This window comes from Schistocerca cancellata, chromosome 6, assembly GCF_023864275.1.
Source record: "Schistocerca cancellata isolate TAMUIC-IGC-003103 chromosome 6, iqSchCanc2.1, whole genome shotgun sequence".
Classification (NCBI taxonomy): domain Eukaryota; kingdom Metazoa; phylum Arthropoda; class Insecta; order Orthoptera; family Acrididae; genus Schistocerca; species Schistocerca cancellata.
Genome location: NC_064631.1, coordinates 346,295,083 through 346,321,070, shown reverse-complemented (window position 1 = coordinate 346,321,070; position 25,988 = coordinate 346,295,083). Strand labels below are relative to the sequence as shown.

Genomic DNA, 25,988 nt, shown 5'->3' with positions numbered 1-25,988 from the left:
CTCTCTCTCTCTCTCTCTCTCTCTCTCTCTTTTTTTGTTACCAGATTGGCAATTCCTTTATGCCTCCAACTATGTCCCGTCAACAGATCTCTTCTTTTGCTCAAGTTGTGCCATAAATTTCTTTTTTCCCCAGTTCGACTCAGTATCTCCTCATTAGTTATTCAATCTACTCTTCTTCTGAAACTTCCTGGCAGATTAAAACTGTGTGCCGGACCGAGACATGATCTTGGGACCTTTGTCTTTCGTGGGCAAGTGCTCTACCAACTGAGCTACCCAAGCACGACTCACGCCCCGTCTTCACAGCTTTACTTCTGCCAGTATCTCGTCTCCTACCTTCCAAACTTTACTGAAGCTCTCCTGCGAAACCTGCAGAACTATCACTCCTGAAAGAAAGGATATGGCGGAGACATGCCTTAGCCACAGCCTGGGGGATGTTTCCAGAATGAGATTTTCACTCTGCAGCGGAGTGTGCGCTGACATGAAACTTCCTGGCAAATTAAAACTGTGTGCTGGACTGCGACTCGAACTCGGGACCTTTGCCTTTCGCGGGAAAGTGCTCCACCAACTGAGCTATCCAAGCACGACTCACGCCCTGTCCTCTCAGCTTTACTTCTGCCAGTATCTCGTCTCCTACCTTCCAAACTTTACTGAAGCTCTCCTGCGAAACCTGCAGAACTATCACTCCTGAAAGAAAGGATATGGCCTAGACATGCCTTAGCCACAGACTGCGGGATGTTTCCAGAATGATATTTTCACTCTGCAGCTTCTGTAAAGTTTGGAAGGTATGAGACGAGATACTGGCAGAAGTAAAGCTGTGAGGACGGGGCGTGAGTCATGCTTGGGTAGCTCAGTTGGTAGAGCACTTTTCCGCGAAAGACAAAGGTCCCGAGTTCGAGTCTCGGTCAGGCACACAGTTTTAATCTGCCATTAAGTTTCATATCAGCACACACTCCGCTGCAGAGTGAAAATCTCGTTCTGGATACTCTTCTTCTAATTTTAGACATTTTTGGTAGTAGGCCTGCCACATTTCTAAAGCGTCTATTCTGAAATGGTCGCTGTCCACATTTCACTTGTGTACAAGGCTACACTTAAGACAAATCCCTTCAGAAAATACTTTCTAATACATAAATTTGTATTTGATGTTAATAAATTTCTCTTTTTCAGGAATGCATTTTTTGCTATTGCCAGCCTGTATTTTGTATCTTCTCTACTTTGGCCATCATCAGTTATATTGCTTACCAAATAGAAACTCAAGAACTACTTTTAGTGTCTCTGTTCCTGATCTTATTCTGTCAGAATCACATGATTTAATTCCAATGCATTCTATTATCATTGTTTTACTGCTGTTGATATTCATCTAATATTCTCTTTTCTAGACTTGTCCAATCCATTCAACTGGTCTTGCAAGTCCTTTGCTGTTTCTGTCAAAGTTTTTTCATTCTTCTCCCTGAACTCTAATTCCCTTTTCAAATTTCTCGTTACATTCCTTTACTACTTTCTCATTGTACAGATAGAATAACATCAAAGACAAGCTACAGTTCTTACTCCCTTCTCGAATATGGCTTCTCTTTCTCAACCTGTGACTCTTATAACTGCAGCCTTGTTTCTGTAAAAGTTGTAGATAACATTTTGCTCTCTGCATTTTACCCTGTTACCTTCAGAATTTCCAAGAGTGTATTCCAGTCAACATTGTCAAAAGCTTACTAAAAAAAGCTATGAACATAAGTATGCCTCTCTTCAGTCTGTTTTATAAGGTAAGTTGTAAGATCAGTATGGGACCGCATGTTTCTAAATTTTTCAGAAGCTCAGACCGATCACACCTGTCGTCAGCTTCAACCAATTTTCGATTCATCAGCAAGTAATTTGTGTCAGTATATTGCAACCATACCATTAAATTGATGGTTCGGTATTATTCACACCTGTCAGCACCTTCCTTCTGTGAAATAGGAGTTGTCACATTCTTCTTGAATTTTAAGGGTATTTTGCTCTTACCGCATATTTCTTTCATACCAGGTGGAATATGAATTTATTAAATAGCTGTTACTGCTTCAATCAATTTTTACTTATATTTATATAATAGAGGGAAACATTCCACGTGGGAAAAATATATTTAAAAAGAAAGATGATGAGACTTACCAAACAAAAGCGCTGGCAGGTCGATAGACACACAAACAAACACAAACATACACACAAAATCTAGCTTTCGCAACCAACGGTTGCCTCATCAGGAAAGAGGGAAGGAGAAGGAAAGACAAAAGGATATGGGTTTTAAGGGAGAGGGTAAGGAGTCATTCCAATCCCGGGAGCGGAAAGACTTACCTTAGGGGAAAAAAGGACAGGTATACACTCGCACACACACACACACACACATATCCATCCATACATACAAGACACAAGCAGACATTTGTAAAGGCAAAGAGTTTGAGCAGAGATGTCAGTCGGGACGGAAGTATAGAGGCAAAGATGATGTTGAAAGACAGGTGAGGTATGAGCGGCGGCAGATTGAAATTAGGAATTAGCGGAGATTGAGGCCTGGCGGATAGCGAGAAGAGAGGATATGCGGAAGGGCAAGTTCCCATCTCCGGAGTTCTGACAGGTTGGTGTTAGTGGGAAGTATCCAGATAACCCGGACGGTGTAACACTGTGCCAAGATGTGCTGGCCGTGCACCAAGGCATGTTTAGCCACAGGGTGATCCTCATTACCAACAAACACTGTCTGCCTGTGTCCATTCATGCGAATGGACAGTTTGTTGCTGGTCATTCCCACATAGAACGCTTCACAGTGTAGGCAGGTCAGTTGGTAAATCACGTGGGTGCTTTCACACGTGGCTCTGCCTTTGATCGTGTACACCTTCCGGGTTACAGGACTGGAATAGGTGGTGGTGGGAGGGTGCATGGGACAGGTTTTACACCGGGGACGGTTACAGGGGTAGGAGCCAGAGGGTAGGGAAGGTGGTTTGGGGATTTCATAGGGATGAACTAAGAGGTTACGAAGGTTGGGTGGACGGCGGAAAGACACTCTTGGTGGAGTGGGGAGGATTTCATGAAGGATGGATCTCATTTCAGGGCAGGATTTGAGGAAGTCGTATCCCTGCTGGAGAGCCACATTCAGAATCTGATCCAGTCCCGGAAAGTATCCTGTCACAAGTGGGGCACTTTTGGGGTTCTTCTGTGGAGGGTTCCGGGTTTGAGGAGATGAGGAAGTGGCTCTGGTTATTTGCTTCTGTACAAGGTCGGGAGGGTAGTTACGGGATGCAAAAGCTGTTTTCAGGTTGTTGGTGTAATGGTTCAAGGATTCCGGACTGGAGCAGATTCGTTTGCCACGAAGACCTAGGCTGTAGGGAAGGGACCGTTTGATGTGGAATGGGTGGCAGCTGTCATAATGGAGGTACTGTTGCTTGTTGGTGGGTTTGATGTGGACGGACGTGTGAAGCTGGCCATTGGACAGGTGGAGGTAAACGTCAAGGAAAGTGGCATGGGATTTAGAGTAGGACCAGGTGAATCCGATGGAACCAAAGGAGTTGAGGTTGGAGAGGAAATTCTGGAGTTCTTCTTCACTGTGAGACCAGATCATGAAAATGTCATCAATAAATCTGTACCAAACTTTGGGTTGGCAGGCCTGGGTAACCAAGAAGGCTTCCTCTAAGCGACCCATGAATAGGTTGGCGTACGAGGGGGCCATCCTGGTACCCATGGCTGTTCCCTTTAATTGTTGGTATGTCTGGCCTTCAAAAGTGAAGAAGTTGTGGGTCAGGATGAAGCTGGCTAAGGTAATGAGGAAAGAGGTTTTAGGTAGGGCGGCAGGTGATCGGCGTGAAAGGAAGTGCTCCATCGCAGCGAGGCCCTGGACATGCGGAATATTTGTGTATAAGGAAGTGGCATCAATGGTTACAAGGATGGTTTCCGGGGGTAACAGACTGGGTAGGGATTCCAGGCGTTCGAGAAAGTGGTTGGTGTCTTTGATGAAGGATGGGAGACTGCATGTAATGGGTTGAAGGTGTTGATCTACGTAGGCAGAGATGCGTTCTGTGGGGGCTTGGTAACCAGCTACAATGGGACGGCCGGGATGATTGGGTTTGTGAATTTTGGGAAGAAGGTAGAAGGTAGGGGTGCGGGGTGTTGGTGGGGTCAGGAGGTTGATGGAGTCAGGTGAAAGGTTTTGTAGGGGGCCTAAGGTTCTGAGGATTCCTTGAAGCTCCGCCTGGACATCAGGAATGGGATTACCATGGCAAACTTTGTAAGTGGTGTTGTCTGAAAGCTGACGCAGTCCCTCAGCCACATACTCCCGACGATCAAGTACCACAGTCGTGGAACCCTTGTCCGCCGGAAGAATGACGATGGATTGGTCAGCCTTCAGATCACGCATAGCTTGGGCTTCAGCAGTGGTGATGTTGGGAGTAGGATTGAGGTTTTTTAAGAAGGATTGAGAGGCAAGGCTGGAAGTCAGAAATTCCTGGAAGGTTTGGAGAGGGTGATTTTGAGGAAGAGGAGGTGGGTCCCGCTGTGACGGAGGACGGAACTGTTCCAGGCATGGTTCAATTTGGATAGTATCTTGGGGAGTTGGATCATTAGGAGTAGGATTAGGATCATTTTTCTTCGTGGCAAAGTGATATTTCCAGCAGAGAGTACGGGTGTAGGACAGTAAATCTTTGACAAGGGCTGTTTGGTTAAATCTGGGAGTGGGGCTGAAGGTGAGGCCTTTGGATAGGACAGAGGTTTCGGATTGGGAGAGAGGTTTGGAGGAGAGGTTAACTACTGAATTGGGGTGTTGTGGTTCCAGAGGACAGTTCCTTTCAGCCATTAAACAACCTTTTCGGCTAGTTTTAATATATTTTGCTTTATTTCCAGTTCCGTTTTTCTCACATCATCGATCATTTTTAGCCGCTTCCCACAGGTTTTATCGTCATTATTTCTTCATCAGACAATTGTTAGCTTCATTTCCATAATCTGCCACCACCAAACCTCCCTTTTAATACATCCTCACGTAGTTTTTTCGAAATTTTCCCGTATTTCTCCACCCTTTAACGTGTTTTGGCGGCACTAACCTTTATGCACATCATTATCTACCTACACAAGTTCACCACAGGATCAACATAGCCCAGCTCTAACCAACCCTTTTTCGCCATTTTTCACACCAGATCTCCATTTGCTTTCTAGTTTTACCTTTATCTCTCCCCATATATTTTTATATTTATTTTCATTTTCATTTCAGCCTCGTGTTTCACTTTCCACCTTCTAGTACCATGTCACCCTCACAACACCTCCACAACGACCCCATTAAGTTTTATTTACATTCCCTCCGCAAACATGCCTTCGCCCTAGCCAGATTACACTCCCATATTTTATTTTCTCAGGCTTGTCTGACATTTTGGCATCACCCCCAAAGGCCTCACACTTAAATTTCCCATCTCTGGCTGCAACCCTTCTTTCCATCAGTCCCTATACCAGTTCCAAACTGAACAATCCATTGCCCTCACCCACCTAATCCTTCACCTACACATCCACTCAGCCAATCAACCCACCCATCAACTCCTGTCCCTAATAAAAGTCCTCAATCTTTCCTCTCCCACATCCACACCGGTTGTTCAGAGCATCCTCCTACAGGCCAACCGCAAATTAGAAAAGCATGCCACCCTCCACCTTAAAAAACTATCCAATCTCCTGGTTTCCCACCTCCGGAAAGGCAACTCACTCACCCTTCACAACCTTTCCAGCAAACCTCAACCTCCTCTCATTGCACACAAACCCAGTCTCTCCCATCTACTCAATCTCCCACTTCCAGCTCCACTCCCTCCAAAACCTCAAAATTCCAATCAACACACTCTGGAACCACAACACCCCAATTCAGTAGTTAACCTCTCCTCCAAACCTCTCTCCCAATCCGAAACCTCTGTCCTATCCAAAGGCCTCACCTTCAGCCCCACTCCCAGATTTAACCAAACAGCCCTTGTCAAAGATTTACTGTCCTACACCCGTACTCTCTGCTGGAAATATCACTTTGCCACGAAGAAAAATGATCCTAATCCTACTCCTAATGATCCAACTCCCCAAGATACTATCCAAATTGAACCATGCCTGGAACAGTTCCGTCCTCCGTCACAGCGGGACCCACCTCCTCTTCCTCAAAATCACCCTCTCCAAACCTTCCAGGAATTTCTGACTTCCAGCCTTGCCTCTCAATCCTTCTTAAAAAACCTCAATCCTACTCCCAACATCACCACTGCTGAAGCCCAAGCTATGCGTGATCTGAAGGCTGACCAATCCATCGTCATTCTTCCGGCGGACAAGGGTTCCACGACTGTGGTACTTGATCGTCGGGAGTATGTGGCTGAGGGACTGCGTCAGCTTTCAGACAACACCACTTACAAAGTTTGCCATGGTAATCCCATTCCTGATGTCCAGGCGGAGCTTCAAGGAATCCTCAGAACCTTAGGCCCCCTACAAAACCTTTCACCTGACTCCATCAACCTCCTGACCCCACCAACACCCCGCACCCCTACCTTCTACCTTCTTCCCAAAATTCACAAACCCAATCATCCCGGCCGTCCCATTGTAGCTGGTTACCAAGCCCCCACAGAACGCATCTCTGCCTACGTAGATCAACACCTTCAACCCATTACATGCAGTCTCCCATCCTTCATCAAAGACACCAACCACTTTCTCGAACGCCTGGAATCCCTACCCAGTCTGTTACCCCCGGAAACCATCCTTGTAACCATTGATGCCACTTCCTTATACACAAATATTCCGCATGTCCAGGGCCTCGCTGCGATGGAGCACTTCCTTTCACGCCGATCACCTGCCGCCCTACCTAAAACCTCTTTCCTCATTACCTTAGCCAGCTTCATCCTGACCCACAACTTCTTCACTTTTGAAGGCCAGACATACCAACAATTAAAGGGAACAGCCATGGGTACCAGGATGGCCCCCTCGTACGCCAACCTATTCATGGGTCGCTTAGAGGAAGCCTTCTTGGTTACCCAGGCCTGCCAACCCAAAGTTTGGTACAGATTTATTGATGACATTTTCATGATCTGGTCTCACAGTGAAGAAGAACTCCAGAATTTCCTCTCCAACCTCAACTCCTTTGGTTCCATCGGATTCACCTGGTCCTACTCTAAATCCCATGCCACTTTCCTTGACGTTTACCTCCACCTGTCCAATGGCCAGCTTCACACGTCCGTCCACATCAAACCCACCAACAAGCAACAGTACCTCCATTATGACAGCTGCCACCCATTCCACATCAAACGGTCCCTTCCCTACAGCCTAGGTCTTCGTGGCAAACGAATCTGCTCCAGTCCGGAATCCTTGAACCATTACACCAACAACCTGAAAACAGCTTTTGCATCCCGTAACTACCCTCCCGACCTTGTACAGAAGCAAATAACCAGAGCCACTTCCTCATCTCCTCAAACCCGGAACCCTCCACAGAAGAACCCCAAAAGTGCCCCACTTGTGACAGGATACTTTCCGGGACTGGATCAGATTCTGAATGTGGCTCTCCAGCAGGGATACGACTTCCTCAAATCCTGCCCTGAAATGAGATCCATCCTTCATGAAATCCTCCCCACTCCACCAAGAGTGTCTTTCCGCCGTCCACCCAACCTTCGTAACCTCTTAGTTCATCCCTATGAAATCCCCAAACCACCTTCCCTACCCTCTGGCTCCTACCCCTGTAACCGTCCCCGGTGTAAAACCTGTCCCATGCACCCTCCCACCACCACCTATTCCAGTCCTGTAACCCAGAAGGTGTACACGATCAAAGGCAGAGCCACGTGTGAAAGCACCCACGTGATTTACCAACTGACCTGCCTACACTGTGAAGCGTTCTATGTGGGAATGACCAGCAACAAACTGTCCATTCGCATGAATGGACACAGGCAGACAGTGTTTGTTGGTAATGAGGATCACCCTGTGGCTAAACATGCCTTGGTGCACGGCCAGCACATCTTGGCACAGTGTTACACCGTCCGGGTTATCTGGATACTTCCCACTAACACCAACCTGTCAGAACTCCGGAGATGGGAACTTGCCCTTCAGCATATCCTCTCTTCTCGCTATCCGCCAGGCCTCAATCTCCGCTAATTCCTAATTTCAATCTGCCGCCGCTCATACCTCACCTGTCTTTCAACATCATCTTTGCCTCTATACTTCCGTCCCGACTGACATCTCTGCTCAAACTCTTTGCCTTTACAAATGTCTGCTTGTGTCTTGTATGTATGGATGGATATGTGTGTGTGTGTGTGTGTGCGAGTGTATACCTGTCCTTTTTTCCCCTAAGGTAAGTCTTTCCGCTCCCGGGATTGGAATGACTCCTTACCCTCTCCCTTAAAACCCATATCCTTTTGTCTTTCCTTCTCCTTCCCTCTTTCCTGATGAGGCAACCGTTGGTTGCGAAAGCTAGATTTTGTGTGTATGTTTGTGTTTGTTTGTGTGTCTATCAACCTGCCAGTGCTTTTGTTTGGTAAGTCTCATCATCTTTCTTTTTAAATATATTTACTTATATTTATTAGCACATATTGTTTTGAGAGCATGCTGCCATCATCAGGTGCATTACAGTTGTACGTAGATTACTTGGAATTGTGACGAGGATCATTTACCAGATGTCCCAGAGAGGTTATGTAGTGAAATTTAACACTGTACAGAAAGATTCATTTATTTTAATGTATACCTTAAGTGAGTTGTCTGATTAAATCAGTTTCATTAATGTCTTTACTTACCCTTTTACTGGAAATTTGTCTTGCACATTGAGCACAGTAATAAACAAAGCATCACTTAACATTTTACCATTCAGAGGTTTATATTCCAGAAACTCTTTAACTGTTAAGATGAACTTATTTCAGTTGCTAAGATAGTACAAACAACAAAACTACAGTCTTTGTATATACACATATTTATAACTTTATAGCGGAGATGCTGAGTCCCAGATAGGGAAAAAAAAAAGACTGTCACAAATATAACTTTCGGCCAGTAAGGCCTTTGTCAAAATTAGATGACAAACACACACACATACACACTCATGCAAACGCAACTCAGCATCTCTGCTATATTGTGAGTAGCAACTCTCATTTTCACAATATTGTTACATTCCAACATGGATTTCCTGTTGTTTCAATGGAATGGATAACTTGATACGTATAAGACAATTTTTGTTTCTCAGGTAACTCTGTATATCAATAAAACAATTATTCCACATTGGAGAAATTTTTTGAAGAAATTTTCATTGTTACTTTGTATCTTACCATTTAGCAACCTATTATTGTGTACTATCCTGCCACTATTCACATTGCAGTCATTTTTTAGATATTGATGTACTTAACAATTGTTTGTTCCTCTGTATCAGATCCCACTCGAGAGGAGTTATAAACCCGAAAACCAGTTTTGGCAAATAAACATTTGTAGTGCAGTTCGTGGTGTATAAATGATGCTGTGTATTAAACTTTCACGTGTCACTATTGGGTAGTAGATCTATATGTAATTCAGCTGATGTCAAGATATTCACAGTCAGCAAATTAATTCCAAAAGTATTACATACAGCTGTGAATCGTCAGCAGTGTCTGTTCTTTCAGACATACTATGTAGCAGACTAAGGCTCTCTCTTTCTCTCTCTCTCTCTCTCTCTCTCTCTCTCTCTCTCTCTCTCTACCTTAGAGTGAAGGCCAGCACTAGTTGCCAAAAGCACCAGCATTGTCTACCATGGCTCCATCTGCATATTTGCAGACTGAGGACTGGTGAGTTTCCTCTGCCATGATGTTTGCATTTTCCTGGAAGCCAAATTGCTTCTTTTATCTATATACAGAAACTAATGACAATGACAGGCCATAGTGTACCTGAGCAACTGTTCTAATACCTTATCCAAAATAATAATTAAACTTTTTGTCCCATAGTTTTGTAACCATGTGTATATGCAATATTATTGATAGCATCATAGGAAATCATATCATATGTCTTGTTAATGCCCCCACATTACTAGTGGCAATTGATCCCAGATGAGTTTTGCCCAGCTTTTCCACCCTCACAAATATTAATTTTTGTCTAAAGTTTTGTTTCAAAGTTAGTTTGTATTATAACAAAAAATTTCTTTCATGAATTCCTGTTATAAAATTTTCTTGCCCTATGTTTTACCTGAATCATTTCACCAAGCTCTGCTAATGATGTCAACAAAGCCCCATCAGGCTTTCTCCTGAACAATACTGCCATATCAACTTATTGCAATATTGAATGCACTAGTTTTTTGGTCTTTATTTCATCAAAGTAACTTTCCAGTAATCTTGAGAGAGCACTGGCTACACACCCATTACGAAGAGATCTTTTTTTTTTTAGACAAAGTGTAACAACATTATTTGAGCTCACACTGCCTCTTCCCCTGTAAGTTGGTGAATTAATAGCTAAAATTTCGTAAGGAAATGTCATCTCCTTGTTGATCTTGCACACCACTATACTGAATGTGGGACTTCACATTTACGTGAGCTGTAATAACAAGAAGTGAGGCTGTTAAAGAGTCTATTTACAAAGCTAAGTTCCTGAAGATATACATGTGTAAGATTGCTATACAGACAGTATGTGTTTATCAGATACACGTCTTCAGCAGTGGTACCCAGCTTGACTGTTGTGTGCCTTCTTGTTGCAGGGGACCTGCAGCTGCCACAGCATCTCTGTCACCAAATGCTTTGTTGCCATTGTTCCTCCTCTTCTATTCCTCTTCTCTCCATCGCTTCATGGATATCTGTAAGCCATCCTTTCCATGGTCTTCCTCTTCTTCTTCCAGGAGGTTGCCATGGAAGTACTCTCTTGGGCCATCTGTCTTCTTCTATTCTTGTGACATGCACTAACCATCCTAGCTGTCTTTCTTCTATTCTATCAATAACACTATGAGTCTGTATCCTTTCTATTATTTCCTCATTTCTTATGCAGTCAAGTCAGGAAATTCTACATGCTCTTCCCAAGTAGTCTTTCTAAAGCTCTAAGTCTCTTTCTTTTTGTGGGTTCCCAGCTCTCACTCCTGTAGCTTGTTATTAGTTCCATGAAAGATTTGTATAAACACATTTTAACCTACAAACTCATTTTTGAGGGCCAAAGTATAGGATTTAATTTTTGGATAGCCTTCCTTCCCTTCCTGATCTATTGTTGGATGTCTTTGTCACATCTCCCATCACATGGTAAGATACAACCCATGTACTTAACTCTTTACTCACTTCAGTATGATGTCTGCCAACATCCAAGTTATTTCCCTCCTCTGCACAACATAGATATTCCAACTTCTCAAAATTAATTTTCAAACCCCACTTTTTATACTCCTCTGTCATCTTCCTAAGCATATAAGCTATATCCTCTTCGTTTGCTGCAACAACTTAATGACCACCATAGAAAAGTGTGTACATACACTGGTTTCCTACTGCAACTGTCATGCCCATGCACTTTCTAACCCGTGAACCAGTACCTTCTGCATATACATCTTAAAGCGTGTAGGAGACAGACAGCATCCTTAGTTATTTTGAAGGCCTCTACAAATTTTTCCCCCATTTTAATTATACATTCTGCTGATTTTTAGAGGCTTATGATACTACTTACTTAATTTTTTTCCAATTTTCCTGAACGCAGACCTTCGAATGATAGCTTTAAAAAGACTGTCATTTGCTTTCTCAGGGTCAACAAAGACTGCTTAGATTCCTTTCCAGTCTCTTCACCCCAATCTGCTTTAGGGCAAAGATGTTATCTACACATAACCTGCCTCTTGTAAAGCCATGAGTTTTTAATCATGTTCCTGTGGCTATATGACTGCACTGTCTGTTTGATATCTCATCGGTGCCAAAAACATCGCCCTTTAGGTGAATGACCTTATGTACAAAGGTGTACAGTTAAACAAGTGTATTTGGCAGATTAACGGACTGCAGTGGTATTCTCATTCCACTAACCCAACCTCTGGAAACATGACTGTTTCCCAAGTTAAGTGTCCTAATTTCATGGAGTGCCTCAAATGCCATGGTCAGGGTGGCAGGTTGCTCTAGACATGTATGTTTTAATGTGCCGTAGCAATATTGTCAGATGTTCTGACGGTTGTAATATCAACATGAGAGAGTACACCTTCACCCCTATCAGAATGCTGCTAAATTGTTCCCACACTTTTCTTGCTGACTGAAAAAATGCCGTCTCTATTTTTCAGCCTCGCAATGTTTTGCTAGGTGATTTATTATTTGTTCATAGAGACATTAGGTGGGCAATAATCAGTTCTTTGAATAAGTCTTTGTTTTGATATCTTGCAGGTGCTACACACTTTGTTTGAGAACAAGAACTTTTTGCCCCTCTTTATACAAGGGAAGCAATTTGCAGATTGTGACATTGTCACAGTTTTAGTTTTCTTGATTGCAATCCCCACCATGTAAACAGACAGCTTTCGGAGTAGGGCAACATTGGGTTTCAAAACCCAGATTGTTACACTTCAGACACCACACCACAATATGGCCCGTAATTGATGTAATGTTATTATCCTACATACTGTAAAATCTTGAATGCCATCTCATCGATTTGTCTGTCAACTTGACCAACACATACATCACATGATGCACAGTTCTTATTTCTGTGTGTCTCATTTTGAAGCACAGCTGTGATTCCTAGAAGAACTCTTCACTTGACACATCTTGAAAATGTCATTAATTGTAATTCAGTTTCAATAGATCTTCTCCATTCATATTGACAGTGTGTCACTCATTATCATCTCTGATTCTGTCTTACAGAAGTTTGCACTTTCTGGACTGAATTAAAAGCACATTTTGTTTAGTTTTTCGTCATTGTCTTGCAAAGCCACAGTTACAATCAGAACATCTTCCATTATATTCGCTTTATTAATTCTTTCTTTATTTACAGAGTTAAGTGTCTCAGTGATGGTGTCTTGCACAGTCTTGGTGCGTTCCTCATGATTTGATTTGCACAACTTGGGTGCTATTTTCCTTTCCTGTAGAGAGCTTAGCAGTCAGGAATGTAGCCATAGCAGCATCTTTTGATGCTAATTTTTTTCCATCCAGTTCTCTGTTGTCCATATGGTATGCCTTGGATTATTGCTGCCCTCAGATGATTCTTCACTTTGTTAATCCTGGCAGTGTTAGCGTAGGCTTCCAGCAGGACCTGGAATTCCAGGAAGTCTCTTGCTACTCCACTGTCAGGGTTATTTAGTTAGTTAGTTACATGTTCTGTGGATCACTTTGCATAATAGAGGTAATGATGTAGAACAAGTCATTTTACATTCACATTGTGAATTAGTTTGTACATATGGTTAATTTCTGAACATTTCTTGAGTTGGTAATTTCTACCTACCATCTTTTACACATTACAGTAATAAATTCTTCTACAAGTGTGAGTTGTCAAGGAGAAACTTTCTCAATTTGTTTTCAAATTTTACTTTTCTGTCTGTCAGACATTTTATACCACTGGGTAAGTGATCAAAAATTTCTGTTGCAGCATTGTGCTAAAGACAACCTTGATGTGGAGTAATGAATGTAATTTTCCTTTTGGTATTCTAATTATGTACATCATTGTTCCCATTTGGTATTCTACTTATGTACATCATTGTTCCTTTTGAACTGTATTATATTATTTACAACAAAACTTCATGAGGGAACGAGTATACTGTGAAGCAATAGTCAGAATGCTCAACCTTCTTAAATCAATGTCTACAAGGTGACCTTGGGTGAGCACCACATTATTCTTACAGCATGCAATTGTGCAGTGAGGAATTTTCTCTCTTAAAGATGAGCTATCCCAGCACATTATTCCATATACCATTATTGAAGAAAAATATGTCAACATACTGATTTGCCTCTCTCTAAGAATTGCAGTGATTCTAAGTGCAAATGTGGCAGACCTAAGTCATTTCAGAACTTCCAAAATGTGGGTTTTCCAATTTAGATTCTCATCAATAAGGACACTTAAGGATTTTGAAGTTTTTTGCCCTATTTATTATTTCCTCACTATGTGTTACACTTATCATTGGTGTGCCTTTGTAAAAGTGATGGTGAGACCATTTGCAGAAAACTAGTCAATGATACTTTCAAGAACTTTCTTTACCATTATTTCTGTTTCTGTATGTAAGCTTGGATTGACTGCAATCTGCAAAAAGAATTAATTTTAATTGCTCTTTATTAGACAGATGATTGTTTACATATATAAGGAGCAATAGCGGACCTAAGACTCAGCTTTGGGGAACCCCATATGTGATTTCTCCCCAGTCATAATTATGTCCCCCCAACTGTATTGTTACCGAGTCCAGCTTTCTGCATTCTTTTAGTTATATATGGCATTATCCATCCGTTGGCTATACCTTCAATCCCATAAAACTTAGATTTATGTAGGAGAATACTATAATTCACACAGTCAAATGCCTTAGATAGGTCACAGAAAATACCAACCGACACTATTTTATTATTTAATGCTTGTAAAATCTGGTGAGTGAACTTGTAAGCGGCATTCTCAGTAGAAGAATCCTTCTGAAACCCAAACTGTGATTTGCTGAGGATATTATTGTTGGAAATACTTCTCAAAAATTTTGGAAAATGTCAGCAGTGACTCAGATCAGTAGCTGTCAACATCTCTCTTATCTTTCTTAAAGAGGAGTTTAACAGTGGCATATTTCAGTCTCTTTGGTGAAATGCCTTGAGTTAATGATGCAATACATAATTTGGATAAGACAGGGCTTATTATATCGGAACAAATCTTTATTACTCTATTATAAACATCATAAAAACCAGATGAACCTTTATTTTTGAGAGACTGTATAATTTTCATAATTTCAGAAGGGGAAGTGGGTGATACATTCATATGATTGAATTTTATGAGAGTTACTTTTCCAACATACTGCTGTGATTTTTTTCTTGAACTGTTTGTCCCTATGCTTTCTTCTCTATTTAAGAAATGATTATTAATAATTTGCTATCTGTGACTCATCATTTATAAAACTTCCATTCGGTTCATTAGTGATGTTATCTTGCCCTGGAGCTGGTTGTCTTGTTTCACTATGTTCCAGTAGCCCTAAGTCTGCTGTCAGAATTACTGATTTCTGACATTATGTACATGTGCCTTTATTTTCTAGTAACCTTTCATAGTAATTTTGAGTAGTTTCTGTAGCGTGCAACTACTTCAGGATCCCCACTTGTTCTTGGCAAAGATAAATCTCCCTTTTCATTTCACAATATAGTTTAATCCCTCTAGTGACCCTTGTTTTTTTACATGGCTGTTTAGTGTCCTTTCTGATTAGTTTATGTTGAAAGCTATTTCCAAATAATGATTTATCGTGGTATAGATTAAATGTTACGTAAGCAATTGGTTAATTACATATATCATCCCAGGTCATTTCCTGTAAACTATTCTTAAATACATTTGTCATGGAGTCATTAATTATTCTGATTTCCACTGAGGAAGGCTACACTATAAGGCACTGTATTATTTATCCTAACTTACTGTGCATCATGAACAGAGAGAGCATTTGTTGTTGGGTAAACAGTTATTTTATTGCTTTGAGCTTCAACAAATAAAACATTATCAGTTAAGTTCCTACTGTCTTCACCCACCCATGTTGGAAAGTTAATTATTCAAATCAAATTTTAGGATCCAAATAAGGATCTAAACCTGTGATTATGTGTTCCCAAGACAGGCACAGGATGTCTATCTTTTCAGATCTCTCTAAATTTTCCAGAGATATTTTGTTGATTTAAGTGCAAGTTGATAACATGTAGTTATATTGAATATTACTTGATAGTATTTGGTCATTTATTTCTTTATCATCAACTACAACTGGAAATAACATTTACAGATGCAGCTTAGCTGTTGCAATTAGTCGATGCCGTCCTCAGCAAGTGATCCAGCTTGTCCTAATCAGTGGCGGAGGTCCTACACCCCTTGCTCCACATACTGTAGACTGTAGGCCTGTATCCAGTTCTGCGTGCCTAATGATGTGCATGCAACCTCTTCTGAAATGTGGCTTTAGAAGGTAAACTGTTTTGTATTATATTACAGAAATCAGGCAATGAGTAATAACTTACATTGTCCTACAGCATGTTTTGTCCTAGAAAATTTGAGGTGTGTGTAGTATCATGTCAGTGTAGCACATGTTAATTTTTCAGTTCTGGATTTTATCTTGTGCATTGCACCATCATCTATTAATGAAGTCTCAAACAAGAGCTTTTCTCTTTAAATATGAAGAGTTTATAGACAAGTTTATTGTACATAATTGATCATTTGTGCACAAATGTAATTGCAATATGATAATGCAGCTTTAGAAATATTTTATGTAATTATTGAATATTTATGTATTGCAAAGTTGTCTCATATGAATGTCAAGAATTATATCTGTGAAAATAATCAGTTTTTTGAAAAATGTAATGTAATTGGATAAATAAACAGTCTACCCAGCCAGTGGGTCCTTCTTCTGGCTGAGGGGTTGAAGGGGAAGGAAGAGGGGAAGGAAGAGGACTGCTGAGATTTAGGAAATGGGGAGGGGTTCCAAAAGTCACTCTGAAGTCAGAGGGGACTTACTAGACAGGATGGGAAGGAAAGAAATTAAAGAAAGAAGTTACTAGTAGATACACCACTACAGATACACACTTGCTCTTCTTTTCATTGGTTCAGATATGATTAATATTTTTATCTATAATGATTAGGAGTGACAGTAACAACTCGCCATATAGTTGAGATGCTGAGTTGTCAAAAGGGACAGAAACTAAATGGAAAACATTCTTATGCTTTCAGATGATATTCAGCTTCAGAGCTAATTAGTACAAAATATGAATACACTAGCTTGCCTACATTGTCCCACCCAGCTACATTATACTGGCCCAGTCGAGCTACAGTACCAGTATAATGTTGTTAGCCAGGACAATGCAGCCACGTGAAACACGGTTTACTGTGCTGTGTTCTAGTGGAAACCACTAGGTCTCTGCAATCATAGGCCCTATATATGCTTCAGTGACTGCGATGCTGACTGGCTATGGAACATTGTGCAGGGAGCAGGGATCTTGGCTTAATTACCCAGATCATGGTAATGGTACAAATCTCTTATTATATTTTAATAAGAATGAACTTCGAGGTGTGCTGTGTGCCATTTGGTTGGATCGCTATCAAGCAAAACAGTTGAAACTTCCTGGCAGATTTAAACTGTGTGCCGGACCGCGACTCGAACTCGGGACCTTTGCCTTTCGCGGGAAAGTGCTCTACCAACTGAGCTACCCAAGCACAACTCACGCCCCATCCTCACAGCTTTACTTCTGCCAGTATCTCGTCTCCTACCTTCCAAACTTTACAGAAGCTCTCCTGCGAACCCTGCAGAACTAGCACTCCTGAAAGAAAGGATATTGCGGAGACATGGCTTAGCCACAGCCTGGGGGATGTTTCCAGAATGAGATTTTCACTCTGCAGTGGAGTGTGCACTGATATGAAACTTCCTGGCAGATTAAAACTGTGTGCCAGACCGCGACTCAAATTCGGGACCTTTGCCTTTTGCGGGCAGGTGCTCTACCAACTGAGCTACCCAAGCACAACTCACGCCCCGTCCTCACAGCTTTACTTCTGCCAGGTCCCGAGTTTGAGTCGCGGTCCAGCACACAGTTTTAATCTGCCAGGAAGTTTCATATCAGCGCACTCTCCGCTGCAGAGTGAAAATCTCATTTGGAAGCAAAACAGTTGTTAGCAGTCAGCCTCTAGGTACATTCTACACACCAGTAGCATAAGACATACCCTGGCAAGCAGGGCTCTGGCTGGGTGGACCATTACTTTCCTAGCTATTCTTGAAACGTCATTGAATCCTTCAACAATCATAAACATTCCCATCAGCTTGGGTGGACTGAGGCTACTATCAATGACCCACAGGAAAAAATGCAGGAGGAGGCTAGGCATGATGGGCTCAAAAAACTTCAAGGGGTTAGCCAAAATGTCAATATTAATAGGATAGAGGGGATGTTTTAACAAGTGTCCTCCTCTTTAAATTTACATATGTACTCTACAAACCACCCTGTGGTGTTTAGCAGATGTGTTTGTGTATGAATGTCACTTTCTCCCTTTCCTTTTCCAGTCATGAATAGTTCATGGGAAGAGCAATTGCTGGTAAGCCTCCATGTGAGTTCGAATCTCTCCAATTTTAACTTCATGGTCCTTTTGTGAGATATACATAGGAGCGAGCAATATTTTTGTTGACTCTTCTAGGAATTACGCTCTTGAAACTTCAACAATAAACCACACAATTCTGTAGAACACTTCTTGTGGAGCATCTGCCACTAGAGTTGACCATCGATATTTAGTAACGCACAATGTGCCTTGGTACCTTAAAATCTGTAAAACAAAACAAAAAAATGATGCCATAGTAGTTGAAACTAGCTGATTGAAGCAGGTGGAAAAATTAAGAAACTCCAAAAAACTGGATGACTTTAATTTAGTAGCTGAGATGCACAACTCCCTCAAGCAATGTTATAGCTAGGTGCTATTATATAATGGAAATAGATATGTTGGAAATTAATCAAGAATGGGCATCAGAGGAGCAGTCAACTTGATACAAACAACATGAAGAAATAATAGGAGAGCTAAAGAAGAGGATCACTTTTGCTGTGACATAGAACACTGTAGCTACCCAAGAATCTAATTGCAACCTTCCCTTCTCCTTAGAGTTAGGCCTTGTTACTTCTCGAGGTGTACAAAGTGCATTTGTTTTGGCCATATGATAATTTTTTATAAAGGAGAAACAGCATTTGAAAATGTGGAAAGGCAGACCGTGAATCTGGCACAAATGGCCCATCTCTAGCAGTGTGCATCAACTGTTATGGGAGCCACCGTGTGTGGAGACAAGAATTCCTTATTCACCGAGGAGGGGAAAAAAAAATTGCAGATAACAAAAGTGAAAAAAACTGATCTACCCAGAAGCCAAGAAAGAATTAAGGTGGTGCAACTTCTATTCTTTGCTACCTCACACACTTCCTTGGCAAAGGAGCCTACCAGTTGTTTGAATTAAGATAGATTGCCTCTTAACACTTAGAAGGAAGCATTGAGCAGCAGACAAGCCCATTTAACCCTTTTGATTCCCAACAGTACAAAAACAAATACACTGAAGTGCCAGAGAAACTGGTATAGGCATGCGTATTCAAATACAGAGATATGTAAACAGGCAGAAGATGGTACTATAGTCTGCAAAGCATATATAAGACAACAAGTGTCTGGCACATTTGTTAGATCGGTTACTGCACTACAATGGCAGGCTATCAAGATTTAAGTGAGTCTGAACATGGTGTTATAATCAGCACACGAGACATAGCACCTCCGAGGTAGCCTGAAAGTAGGGATTTTCATGTATCATTTCATGAGTGTACCATGAATATCAGGAATCCAGTAAAACATCAAATCTACAACATCACTGTGGCCTGAAAAAGATCCTGCAAGAACAGGACCAATGAGGACTGAAGAGATTCGTTCAGCGGGACAGAAGTACAACCCTTCCACAAATTGCTACAGATTTCAATGCTGGGCCATTAGCAATTGTCAACCTGTGAACCATTCAATGAAACATCATCGATATGGGCTTTCGGAGCTGAAGGCTCACTCGTGTACCCTTGATGACTGTACAGCACAAAACTTTACACCTTGTCTGGGCCCATGAACACTGACATTGGACTGTTGATGACTGGAAATATTTTGCCTGGTCATACAAGTCTCGTTTCAAATTGTATCGAGCAGATGCTCATGTACGGGTATGGAGACAACCTCGTGAATCCATGAACCCTTCATGTCAGCAGGGAAATGTTCAAGCTGGCTCTGTAATGGTGTGGGCGTGTGTAGTTGAAATGATATGGGCTTCTGATATGTCTAGATATGACTCTGACAGGTGATCCTGTCTGATCACCTGCATCCGTTCATCTCCATTGTGCATTCCAACAGACTTGGGCAGTTTCAGCAGGACAATGCGACTCCCCACACATCCTGAATTGCTACAGAGTGGCTCCAGGAACACTCTTCTGCTGGCCACCGAACACCCCAGCCATGAACATTATTGAACATAGCTGCCTTGCAACATGCTGTTAAGAAGACATCTCCACCAAACTTGTACTTTACAGATTTATGGACAGCCCTGCAGGATTCATGGTGTCAATTCCCTCCAGCACTACTTCAGACATTAGTCGAGACCATGCCACATCATGTTGTGGCACTTCCGCATGCTCGCAGGAGCCCTACACGATATTAGGCGGGTGTACCAGTTTCTTTGGCTCTTCAGTGTATAATTTTAAAATTTTTCACCATAGTAAACTTCATTAGCATAGTAAGCAATGAATACAAGAAGAAATTGGCAAAAGTAATTTTAAGAATATTGTTTACTTTGAAACATTATTTTAAAATTTTTCACAAAATTAACCTGTATTATCTGAGTAAGCAACAAATATGAGAATAAATTGGCAAAGAGTAAACAATCAGTTGTTTTAAGGAGATGGTTTCACTTTCAAACCCCTAGGGCATATAGTTTTCAACTACCGCATCATTTCATGTGATATACTTGAAAGCAAATTCACATTTTTCCTACACACAGTCCCACATCTCTAAACACAGATGAACTCGTAATTGCTAAAACAAGTTATGGTTCTAGATAACAAGCAAAAATGGACCTAAAATTCGATATATTTTGTTTGAAAACTACATATTGCCCTAGTGGTTTCATTTCAAAACCATCCATAAAAGCAATAGTACAAAAGAAAATTTATGATACAGTGACTGTAGGTATACATCCTTGCACTGTCAAAGCTCTGCTCAATAAAGCCATTATTTTATTTAAAAAAAGATGCATGTTACAATCTCCTACAATAAAGTAGCGCAATCTCCGTGCCAACTGTTGCTTTGAAATGGTATTTTTTCAGGCAGAAAACACTTGTACTTGAAGGGTTAAAAATAAACTTCTGAATGTTATAAGCTGTCAGGCAAAGTCCTCAATGAAATTGAAAAACAAACACGAGCGTGTGCGCGCACACACACAGATTTAAATCTGAAGATTGTGTAATTTGGCCAAAACTAGCTATAACAGCTAAATAAAAAAATTGTCTTGACACTATTGTTAAAAAATAATGAAAAAAATCACTGGCTTCTCCTATGGAGCAGTACATTTTTCTGAATGTTTGAATTGAGACTTCTCATACAAGAAGGATCTCTTTCTCTGTGTCTTCAAGAGAGACATTTTACAAATACTGAAACTCCTGTGCTTGGAATGTCTAGCCTCCACAGAAAAAATATCTTTACTGGTGACATGGTGAAGCGATGATGATATTAATTGAGGATGTGTACACTTGTCAGTTATACCCTCAAATGATTTATTGCTGAAATACTCCATCCATTTTTGCTTTTAGGATATTTAAACAAATGTAGTACTGATAGACTGGGGCTCTACCACTGCCTCCCTTTGGGATCAAGTAATTGAGGGTATGTGCGTCTTGTTACTCATTTAACGACAACATCGCCATTTCAGCTGTAGATCTCTCATTTAGTTTTGCATGTTCTTCCAGACCTTGGCTGGTAGGAAACCTTTAATGGCTTGTGTGGAAATGACTATTTCCCCATCTACGGCTACACTTAGCAAACCATCATGAGGTGCATGGCAGAGGGTACATACCATTGTACCAGTTATTAGGGTTCCTTCCTGCTCCAGTCAGTTTTGGAACATGGGAAGAATAATTGTTTGAATGCCTCTGTGCATGCAATAATTATTCCAATCTCCTCCTCACAATCCCTGTTTGAGCGATACGTACGGGGTTGTGGTATACCCCTAGAGTAATCATTTGAAGCCGGTTCTTGAAATTTTATTAGTATACTTTCTCAGGGAAGTTTACGTCTGTCTTCAAGAGTCTGCCAGTTAAGTTCCTGCAGTATCTCTGTGACACTCTTCCATCGATTAAACAAACCTGTCACCATTTGTGCTGCCCGTCTCTGTATACGTTCAGTATCCCCTGTTAGTCCTATCTTGTACGAGTCTCACACACTTGAGCAATATTGTGGTATAGGTTGCACGACTGATTTGTAATCAATCTCTTTTGTGGACTGGTTTTCACTTTGCCTGTATTTTTTGAACCTGTGTTATCATTCCATTTCATATCCCTACAAAGTGTTACACCCAGGTATTTGTATGAGTTGGCTTATTCCAACAGAGACTCATTGATATTATAGTTATAGGATACAACTTTTTGTTTTTTTATGTTTTGTGAAGTGCAAAATTTTACATTTCTGAACATTTAGAGCAAGTTGCCAGTCTCTGCACCATGTTGAAATCTTATCAAGATCTGACTGAATATTTATGCAGCTTCTGTCAGATAGTACTTCATTATCAATATTGTCTGCAAGATCATTAATATACAACATGTACAGCAAGGGTCCCAACACATTTCCTTGGGGTGAGCCCGAAGTTACTTCTACATCTGATGATGACTCTCCATCCGAGATAACATGCTGTCTCCTCCCTACCAAAATGTTCTCAATCCAGTCACAAACCTTACATGATACCCCATGTGATTGTACTTTGACAATAAGCCTAGATGCGGTACTGAATCAAATGCTTTTCAGAAACCAAGAAATACTGCATCTACCAGGTTGCCATGATCCAAAGCTTTCAGTATGTCATGGGAGAAAAGTGCGAGTTGGGTTTCACATCTGAATTCACCTATCAGATGGAGCAGATCTCGGGAGATTGATGTTCAGAAAGTCTTACTGGACACTTAACAGCCATTTGACAGTTTTTGAACTGTGCAAGTGTCCAGAACTGAGTGGATCACATCACAGCAGATGTACAGTATCAGGGTGTCTCCTAATAATACCTGGGGGGTCACATTTCTGGGACAGTTAATAAGAATATTTCTGCAACTACATCCAGGACCCTGCTTACCATCGCTATCTGGTGACACAAGAGAGGGACATTTGTGATTTGTGCTTAAGTAATATTAAGGAATACAACCTCCTCCTCTTCTCCTTGTGGGAAATAGGTTCTGCATTTTCTGTGGTTTGTGACTCTGCTGCTTCTTCTTCTTCTTCTTCTTCTTCTTCTTCTTCGCCTAGTTCCCATGCCAACCTCACATGGTGCCTCCAAATGATTCTGTCTTGTGCTGCTTCCTCCCAATTAGTTATGCCCTACTTGTTGCTTATTGCTTTAATTTCATTTACCCAAGTATACTTGGTTCTCCCCCTTGGTCTCTTACCGTGTGACTTCCCCATGAATATTCTTGAAACCATTTGTACTCTTTTATTCTATTCAGATGATCCACCCACTGGATGGAATTTACTATGCTTATTATTGTTAGACCAAAGATTTTCCTATAAACTCCATCATTTTAGTTAAACTGCATGTTTCTGCTGCATAGGTTAGGACTGGTCTGATCATTGTGTTACACAGCTACCTTTGTTTATCTTGTCCATAGTGTAAGCCCTAGAAGTTTTTGTGTGGAGTAGCAGGCCCTCTTTTCCTTTTGCTGTGTCATTTTCACTGCTCTTTTGTTTCTGGTTTTATTTGTCTATCATTGCGCTCAGAAATTTGAACAGTTCAGTGCATTCAAATGTGTGTTTGCTAATTATTAGATGTGACTGGTGGTCATGCTCATCTCATCATCTTGGAACTGTCATGTGTTTTGTTTTATGATCATTTACTTTTAGGCCAAGTTTGGGTGCTTCTTCTGTGAGCTCCACAAGTGACTATCAAATCACTATTTCATTTTTGTCATTGAGCACTATATCATCTGCATTTGCTAGTAGTGTCCTCACAACGCTCTCCAAGGCTGCGCGGAAGGGAAGAGGGGACAGGGCATTTCCCTGTCTAGTCCAGTTTTATTTTTAAAATGGTCAGATTTTATTCTGTTTATCAAAACCCTTCTTATCATCCTAACTCATTTTACAAAGTTATGGGTTTAATTGGACATCTCAAGTCTGCCATTGCATTTGTCTGGCTTTGGCTTGAATGGAGTCATAAGCTTTCATAAAATCAATATTCAAGTAATGCTTTTTTTTTTCTTCATTGCCATACTTGTTCATTTATTCTTCTGATTACAACTATATTGCAGTTGTAGATCTATTCCTGTAAAAGCCATTTTGATAAGTCTTCCCAGTCTCCATTTTTGTGTAGCAGTACTATTAATGATTCTTTTCATTCTGTTGGTATGGTCTCAGTTTCCCATATTACCTGTATCTGGTAAAACAAACACCTGTGCAGTGCTTCTCCATATTTTAGTACCACAGCTGTGTTTGTCACTTTCATTTGCCTTGCAATTTTTTAGATGTTCTATATTTCCCAGCACCTCTTCATACGTCAGTTCTGGCATTTGTGCATTATAAGGGCCACTGCTGGAATTTGTAATTGTAATTCCGGATCAGAACAGGCCAGTAGATTGTCAAAATATTCCTTGCTTCTTGATAAAATTTTGCGTGGTTCAACCATCATATTCCCATCCTTATCCGTCATGTTATATTTTTCATTACATTTGAAATTTGGCTGAGAAGCATATTTCCCAACTCCTGGGCAGTAGCCGTTTTACTCTCAATTTTAAAACAAATAAGACCGTATTTGCCCCAGTAGTTCTCATAGCACCAATCTCGCTAGCTATTTGCCCCAGTAGTTCACAGCACCAATCTCACTAGCTGAGGAAAGACCTTGGTGCTCATTGTCAGCCATTGTATAGTGTGGGCTCTGGAACCTGGTCACTACCTAGTTGCTTGATTTGTGACATCAGGTGGTATTACTCCACACTCTGGAACCTAGTACATCTGAAAGTGACAGTTCAACAGGCATTTCTACGCAGCCAATGCCTCATACGTGTATTCTTCAATGTGGATGATTCCAACAATGCTGCCTGAAAGCATAATATACTGCTGCACCTCCACCAATGGAGTTACCATGGATATCTCACATTTTCCATAAATCCTTTATATTAGAAAGATGTTTTAAATACAGAGTCTAGAATGTCCTGTCCAAACATTTTAAGTAGAGCAACAATATCCTTCAAGGGAGTATTTTAAGTGTAATAGTAGTCGCCATTGCAATAAATAATATTACATCCACAGTAAGGATCCCTTTACAGTGCTGCTTATTCATTGATGACTTCTCCATCTTTTTTTCATCATCCAGTCTTGCAATAACCACTTGATCAGAAGGCTGGGGGACTAAATGAAAATCACAAGGTTTAAGTTCTCTTCCATAAAACTGTTTGTGTTCCTTCCAGTCATTTTCATTTCATCAGATATGTGTTTAAAAGATGTGGGATATCTGTCTGTTTTAAGGAAAAGGTAGAAATTCTGGGTCTGAGCTTTGATGAAACACTATCACAGCTGCTACACCTCAGAGACCTGAAATTAAGTTATGCCATGGCCTTAAATATTTTGAAATGCATTAGTCACAAGTTTTGAAGTCCTGGCTGAATTACATCCTCCAATTGCATAAAGACTTTGTGAGGTCTTGGCTTGAAAATGGAGGTACGATTGGATGCTGTGTTGGGACATGTAATCCACCAGCTTAACAGGCCAGTGAAATGGGTGACCGAAGTACGACCCTGTAGGAGCCACAGCATTGTGAACCAAAAACAGTTTTGATGACAACAGCCTGTTGACATGGGAAAATTACTGTGGTGCCACTGCTAACAGAGGTGCCACCAGGAGATGCAAAATTGTGCACTTCGAAGTCTAGTGTGTTCAGAAGGTCCAAATCTGAAATTTTAGTAACCCAGTTGGTGGTGGTGACCAGTACTTGAGCTGTCCAAGAATATTCAAGATATTTGATTGCAGAACAAAACTGTCTAATCATAATAATGCTGTTGTTACTGCAGCCAGGCCCAGTAAACTAGATAACACAACTTGCACATATAGCACATCTGGACCTGAGTGCGCTTCATCAGCTTCTGAATCAGAGTTTGTGCTGCCAAGGCATGTGTCATCTATGTTAATTTTATGTGTAGCATTACATGCTTCCTCCTTGTGACCTGATTTACCACAAAATGTGCACTTTCCTT

At 41.1% G+C, this 25,988-nt stretch overlaps 1 protein-coding gene across 1 annotated transcript in view; it reads left to right on the top strand.

The window, feature by feature from the left end:
- The window catches only part of LOC126190660 (uncharacterized), a 93,043-nt gene that overhangs the window by 54,632 nt on the left and 12,423 nt on the right, over positions 1 to 25,988 (top strand). Inside the window, exon 4 of the mRNA XM_049931094.1 lies at positions 15,806 to 15,982. Coding sequence (XP_049787051.1) covers positions 15,806 to 15,982 — 177 coding nt within the window. The remainder of the gene's footprint in view (positions 1 to 15,805; positions 15,983 to 25,988) is intronic.